This window comes from Carlito syrichta, unplaced genomic scaffold (genome assembly GCF_000164805.1).
Source record: "Carlito syrichta isolate Samal-C Ts95f unplaced genomic scaffold, Tarsius_syrichta-2.0.1 Scaffold305824, whole genome shotgun sequence".
In the NCBI taxonomy this organism is placed as follows: domain Eukaryota; kingdom Metazoa; phylum Chordata; class Mammalia; order Primates; family Tarsiidae; genus Carlito; species Carlito syrichta.
The window spans coordinates 129702-137326 of NW_007249920.1; the positions used below are offsets into that span (position 1 = coordinate 129702).

Below are 7625 nucleotides of genomic sequence, written 5' to 3' on the forward strand. Positions count from 1 at the left end.
AATATATATAAATATATATATATATATATATATATATATCTTAATGAGAAGAGATTTGAGACTTGGTCCTTAATAGAGTCTAGATATTCTGAAATTTTAGAGTGATCATGTTTGTGAAGATAGATTATAAGTTCGCTCTGTCTTTTAAAAAGGTTATTTCAATAATTAGAACAGCCAAATAATTGGAAATAGAAAAACTTCTCTTCAAAAATCCTTTCTGTGATCAAATGGTACTTTTTGCCAGGTTGGTTAGACCTCGGTTCTTCTGGCCTCACCCTTTAACACCTCTGTTTCCCCAGGGACTGAGAAAGGGGACATGTGGCAGAGGAATCAGATCTCTCCGGCAGAATTTACCCTTGAAGGGCTCTTCAGTGACTCTCTCACCCATCGTTTTCTTTTCTCCTTGACCACGGCTGTCTTCCTCGTTGCAGCGAGTGGCAACACCCTCCCCATTCTCCTCACCTATGCTGACCCCTAGCTTCACACAGCCATGTACTTCCTGCTCAGTCAGCTCTCCCTCCTGGACCTGATACCTGTCTCCACAGCCATCCCTAAGATGTTTACCAACTACCTATCTGGCAAGAGGTCTGTCTCCTTTGTGGGCTGTGCAACCCAGCATTGTTTCTGTTTGTCTCTGGGTGGTGCCGAGTGCCTTCTCCTAGCTCTCATGTCCTATGATCTCTATGTTGTCATCTGTCATTCACTGGATTATTCTGTGCTCATGAACAAAAGGATGAGACTGATGATGGGTGTCATGTCATGATTGGGGGCATCCATGATTTCCCTAATTCACACCGTGATCTTGATGTACTTCCCTTTCTGTGGGCCTTGGGAAATCCATTACTACTGTGAGTTCCCAGCTGTTGTAAAGTTGGCATGCAGTGACGTCTCTGTTTATGAGACCACAGTATACCTTGGCAGCATCCTTCTCCTCCCCATCTTTCTGGTTTCTACATCCTATGTCTTCATCCTCCACAGTATCATTCAGATGTGTTCAGCTGGGAGCAAGAGAAATGCTTTTGCCACCTGTAGTCCTCACCCCATTGTGGTTTCCCTCTGGTTTGGTGCCTGCGTCTTCTCATACGTGAGGCCCAGGTCCCAGCGCACTCCATTGCCAGACAAGGTTGGTTCTCTCTTCTGTAGCATCATCGCTCCTTTGCTGAGTCCTCTGATTTATACTCTCCGGAATAAGGATGTCGCTAAGGCTCTGAGGGGAGTGCTGAGGAGAGGTATTAACACCCAGTGACTGCAACTGGAGTTGCCCCAAGTATAGAGTGGAATGGGATAAGCTCCTCATGTTGATCTGGGTCAACCTCCAAGATTTTTCAGGGTTCTAGATCCCTGATGCTCTTTGTGTGATTAACACACAATTCCACTATTTTATCTTGGGGTCAGGCATCCAAACACTGTGAAGTATGTTTTAGTAGATCTTTAGACAATTGGGCAAAAACTTAAAAGAAGGTTATTTTAAAAGAAGATGTATAAAGGTCAGTGACACTCTGAAAAAGACAGCAAGATAAAGACATAAGGGCCTTTTCCTATTATTATTTTCATTGACAGAAACATATGTAAAATACGCCACTGGAGAGTATTTATGGAGTATAAAATTGGAGTGTGTTGCTTAATGTTGGAAGCATGGGAAATAATGGGTGAATGAAGGCTGTTTGAAAGGAAGGATTGGTGATATAAAAGTTAATGTTTATAGACCCCTAGATTTCCTTCAATCACAGTATATAAAAATTGAGAAGGAAAAGAATAATACATTCTGTATATATGCATAATAATAACACAGGTACATACTTCCTGCAACAAATGTTACATTTAACAAATATTTGTTGAGTGCCTAGAATAATCTAGGTGCTAAACTAAGCATTTGGAATTTGCCCTTGTGAAGATTAACAATTTAAAAAAGTGTACTCGTGCCTATCTTTGGTCTGCATTGGACCTGCCATATCAGGTAGGGACAATAGCATTTATTATTTTACAGACTGAAAATATCTTTCTGTTTTCTGAGGGTTTCTAGCTTTGTGATTTGGAATAAAAATGATTTGAACGAGAGTCTGCCACTTGCTAACATTGTGATCTATGGTAACTCTCTGTGCCTCAGTAATTTCAGATGTTTAATAGGAAATGTAGGGTAATCAGAAAATCTATGTTAGTTGTGGCTGGTCTAAGCAACAGAAGTGAGTGATAGAGGCAGAAAAGAATAAAATTCTTTTTATTCTTTTCTGCCTCTATCACTCTGTCTTCCTCATTGCAGCAAGTGGCAACACCCTCACCATTCTGAGTGACAGAATCCCTCACTCAGAGTGATAGAGGCAGAAAAGAATTTTATTTAAGGGATGCTGGTAAGATGATAGAATCGGTGGGAGCATTAAATAAGTAGATTTGGAGACTGTTACTGCTTATCTACTTACTGCCAAGTTTTTCACAGCAAGTCCAAGCAGAAGCCAATAGTAGAATTTATCCAATGGGAGTGAGATGATTTGAGTTAGCCATATGCTGAAGGGCTAACACAGTAATCATAACTACCTGATCTGCAGGAATCTCTTATTGATGGCTGTTCTCTTCACTGTGCACCAGGTCTTATGAATCTTGCTCTTGAAATTATTCCTCTTCACCCCTGCATAATCTTCTCGCTCTACTTGATCAATATTGTCAACATACAGACATACTTTTATAGCTGTCATCTTAAAAAGAAATCTCCTCTCAACCCTCCAAAGCCTAAAGAATTTTACAAGATTCCCCGAAACAGTTTTCTTTACCTGGTATTTCTACTTCTTCTGTGTCCATTCTCTCCTGAGCTCACTTCACTTGACTTGTAGCATCATCATTCTATGGAAATGCGTGTCACAAATTGTCTTCATGTCACCACACCAGTGGTCAATTTTTGGTTTACCCAACTGTCTCTGACAAAGTTGATTATACCTTCCTTTTTGAAATACTTTCTTCACTGAACACTACACTCAATTAACTTCAAATTCATTGGCTCTTCATTTTTAGTTTCCTTTGCTTGAATTGTCTCTATTTTAACTTCTTTAGTGTTGAATTGCCCCAAGGTTAGTCCTTGATTTAGTGCCCAAAATTGATCCAATTCTTAGGTCAAATATCTTAGTGTCATTGGCACCTTTTTCTCTCACACTACACAGCCTGGGGCTTTATTTGAAAAACATACTCCAAATGTGACTGTTATGGACTGAATGTGTGTGCCCCCGCCTAACTTATATTGAAATATTACCCCTAGTTCTAACTCCTAATATGGGGCCTTTGGGAGGCAATGAGGTCATGATGGTGGGAATATTTGAACCCTTATGTTATATTAATGCCCTTATGAAAGAGGCCCCAGTAATCACTCTCACCTCTTCCTGCATCTGAGGACACAGTGAGAAGATGGCCATCTATGAACCAGGAGGCAAGCCTCCACCAGACCCTGAGTCTGCTGGCACCTTAGTCTTGGACTTTTCAGCGTCCAGAAGTGTGCAAAGTAAATGCCTGACGTTTAAGCCACTCAGTCCACAGTATTTTTGTTAGAGCAGTCTGAAGTAATAAAGACAATGACTATATGTCACCATTTTCACAAACTTGTCTTTTCTGAACTACTGTAATCAACTCCTAACTGATATCTCTTTTCTTGTTCTTATCTTCCACCCAGCAGCTAGAAGGATTCTTTAAAAAAAACATCATTTCATTCTGCTACTTAAAACTCTTCAAAATCTCTCTATATCACACTTGGATACAACCCACAATACTTACTCGAGCTTTAAAGGGCCTTCAAGACCTAGCCCCTGGTTGCTTCTCCCATTTTATCTCCTACCCCTTGCTTACATGATGGTCATATTCACCCCCTTGCCATTTCTTGAATATGATTGCACTTGATTGTTGCACATTCTCCAAGCCTTGGAAGCACTAGATACTCTCACATGTCCTTTTGATCTCTTCTAAATGTAACCTTGCCAAAATGGGCTTTTCTGACTATCCCATTTACTTCATTTTTAAAACTCGACTTAGTGTGAGAGTAAATTATGTTATTTATTTTATAGTTATTGTCTATTTTACATGGAGAATGTAGGCTCCATGAGGGCAAGGGCCTTGCTTTGTTTGCTGTTGTCTCACCAGTGATAAGAAAAGAGCCTGACACAGAATAAATGCTCAATAACAATTTGCTGCATGAATTTATAAATTAAAGAGACTAGACTGTTTTATCTCACATGGCATTAATGATATTTAATTCAGCAGGAAAAAAAAATATAAACGGAACAATACAGTGGAGGCCTTGGTAAGACTTACTCATCTCAGATAGCCAGAGACTAATCCTATACAAATGCAGAGATCTGACATCTCAGTAGACTTTCCTGGGGTCAAATGTTCCTAAGAATGCCAGAATGAAGGATAAATTTCTCACTTTCCTACTGGTTAAAAAGAAGTCATGAAGCTCTAGGGTCATCTTCAGGAGAATAACCCTTAAGATCTGAGAGTAAAGTTATACTCTTTTTGATAGCTTTTATTTCATTTTATTTTAATCATGGGGTACATGTGAGGATTTACTACATAAGTAAATTGCGTGGAGGTGAAGTTTGGGTTTCTAGTGAGCCCTGTCTCTCCTGGTAGTGGACATAGTACCCAGTGGGTTGTTGTGTGCTTCTTATCTCCCCCTTCCCTCTTTCCCTCCCTCCCTCCTTCTCTCTCTCCCATTTCTAGAAATGCTTAGTGTTTGCTGCTCCCACCTTTGTGCTTGTGTGCCCAATGATTAGGGCATGCTTATGAGTGAGAACACATGATATTCAGTTTTTTGTTTCTGTTTAGTTCACTTAGAATGATGGTCTCCAGCTGCACCCATGCTGCTGCAAAGGACATGGTTTTGTTCTTCTTTATGGTTGCATAGTATTCCTTTGTAAATATTACCACACTTTCTTATCCAGTTCCCTTTCAGTGGGTATCTGGGTTGGTTTCATGTTTTTGCTATTATGAATAGTGCTGCAATGAACAGATGTGTGCAGGTGTCTTTTTGATAGAGTGATTTATGTTCCTCTGGGTATATTCTGAGAAGTGGGATTGCTGGATCGAGTGGTAAGCTCAATTTTTAGTACTTTGAGAAAACACCACATTACTTTCCACAAAGGTTGAACTAGGTTTCTATCAACAGTATACAAGCATTCCCTTTTCTCTGTAACCTCACCAACACCTGTTGTTTTTTGACTTTTTAAAAATTTTGCGTCAGAGTCTCACGCTGTCGCTCAGGTTGGAGTGCAGTGACAGGCTCACAGCCACCCCAGCGTCGACCTGCTGGACTCAGGTGATCCTTCCGCCTCAGCCTTCCAAGTAGCCAGAATTATAGGTGCACACCACCACGCCCAGCTAAATTTTTATTTACTTATTGTAGAGATGAGGTCTCGCCAAGTTGCCTGGGCTGGTCTCGAAACTGCGGGCTCAGGCAATTCATGCGCCTAGGCCACCCAAATTGCTGGGATGACAGTCTGAGCCACTGAGCCCTGCCCTTTGCCCACTTTTTAATGGAGTTTTTTTTTTTCCCCTGTCAATTCATTTGAGTTCCTTGTAGATTCTAGATGTCTTTGTTGGATGCATGGCTTCTAAATATTTCTTCTCATTCTGAGAGTTGTCTCTTTCTTTTTTTTTCTGTGCAGAAACTTTTAAGTTTGATAGGGCCCTACCTGTCAATTTTAGATTTTGCTGCATTTGCTCTTGAGGACTTGGCCATGAATCCATTGCCTACTCTTATGTCCAGGAGGGTGTTCCCTAAGTTTTCTTCTAAGATTTTTTTGTAGTTTGAGGTTTCACATGTAAGTTCTTGATCAATTTTAGTTAATTTTTGTATGTGGTGATAGGTAGAGGTTCAGTTTTATTCTTCTCACATGGTTAGCCAGTTTCCCTAGCATTATTTGTTAAATATGGTTTCCTTTCCCTAATGTTTGTTTTCATCATCTTTGTTGAAGGTCCATTGTTTTATTTCCAGATTCTCTCTCCTGTTCCATTGGTCTACATGCCTATAACCAATACCATGCTGTCTTGGTTACTGTAGCCATGTAGTGAAGCTTGAAGGCTGAAAGTATGATGCCTCCAGCTTTGTTCCTTTAAGCAGAGGGATTGCCGGAGCCCGACAGATCGACAATGGAGTGGCTGTGAGCATGCCGCTGCCCTCCAGCCTGGGTGACAAAGTGAGGCTCCAACTCAAAACAAAACAAAAATTTTCAGGATGTGATTCTGGAATTGAATTCCTCACCAGATAAGTTGGAAGAAGGATCTCATTACTAATGGTAGATGGGGTGGTGATAACCTTCAACATGCCATAACATTAAAATTACTAAGACTTCAATTTGAGGTGAATTTGTATGGGATACAAATAGAATGGAATGCACTGGCATTTGAGAACTGTGCGGTCAATAGTAATTGTAAAGACTGAAATTCGTTTATTGTTAGTAATTGCCATCAATGTACTGAAAAAGGAAAATCACAGGTGCAAGTCAGCCAACTATCAAATCAAGGTGTGACAGCTAGAAGGTCTCCATGGTCACACTTAAAGAGATCCTAACCTCCTACAACTGGAGAGAGGACTGTTCCTATAATCAGAGTTAGAACCTGATTTTGAGAGAAATTCTGAATTTATTGCTCTGAAAATCTCTTATACTAAAGAAAGGGCCCTAATAGGAAATAAGTATTATACTGGCAACTAGGAAAGTGCATGTGCTTAAAAATATTAAACATCCAGATACTTCTAATTGCAAAGCGAACAAGAGGAATAAAATAATAAATATTAAAGTGGAGCTAAATAAAATAGATAATAGAAAAACAATGGAGAAAAATGAATAAAACCAACACTGGCTCTTAAAAAAGATAAATTGGCAAATCTTTAGACTAAGGAAAAATTACTAAAATCAGAAATGAAAGTGGAGAAATTATAACTGATTTTTACAGAAATAAAAAAGATTATAAAAGAGTGCTATGAACAGTTGTACACCGCAACACATTTCTAGAAACACACAACCTAGCAAAACTAAACCATGGGAAGAGAAAATCCAAGTAGACCCATAACTGGGAAGGGTATTGAATCAGTAATCAAAAACTTCTCAACAACAACAAAACAGTCCTGGACCAAATGGCTTCACTGATAAACACTACTGAACTTTTAAAGAATAATTAACACAGCTTTTTCTCAAATTCTTCCAAAAAATTGAAGAGAAAATACTTTCTAACTTATTTTTTCAGTGCAAAATTACTGTGGTGTCAAAGTCAGACAAAGATACTACAATAAAAGAAACTACAGACTAAGATTCCTTATGTACATTGATTCAGAAATCCTCAACAAAGTACTAGCAAACTGAAGCCAGCAGTATATCAAAAGGATTACATACCAAGACCAAGTAGGAATTATTCCCAGGATGCAAGATTGATTCAGTGTATGAAAATCAATCAATATAATACACCACATTAGTAGAATGAAGGGAATGAAACCAAACAATCATCTCAATTGATACAGAAAGAGCACTGAGCAAAATTCAACATTCCTTCATGATAAAAACACTCAACAAATCAACATAGAAGGAAACTGCCTTACAATTAGACCATATATAGAAACCCATATCAACACACTCAGTAGTTTCTGAAAGGAC

General features: G+C 39.1%; 1 protein-coding gene across 1 annotated transcript; it reads left to right on the forward strand.

Annotated features, from left to right (window-relative positions):
- Window positions 1-316: 316 nt before the first annotated feature.
- Window positions 317-1246, forward strand: LOC103265052 (olfactory receptor 2AE1). The gene is given in 1 exon segment (XM_008062757.1): window positions 317-1246. A coding segment is annotated over 1 exon segment (930 nt).
- Window positions 1247-7625: the final 6379 nt, after the last annotated feature.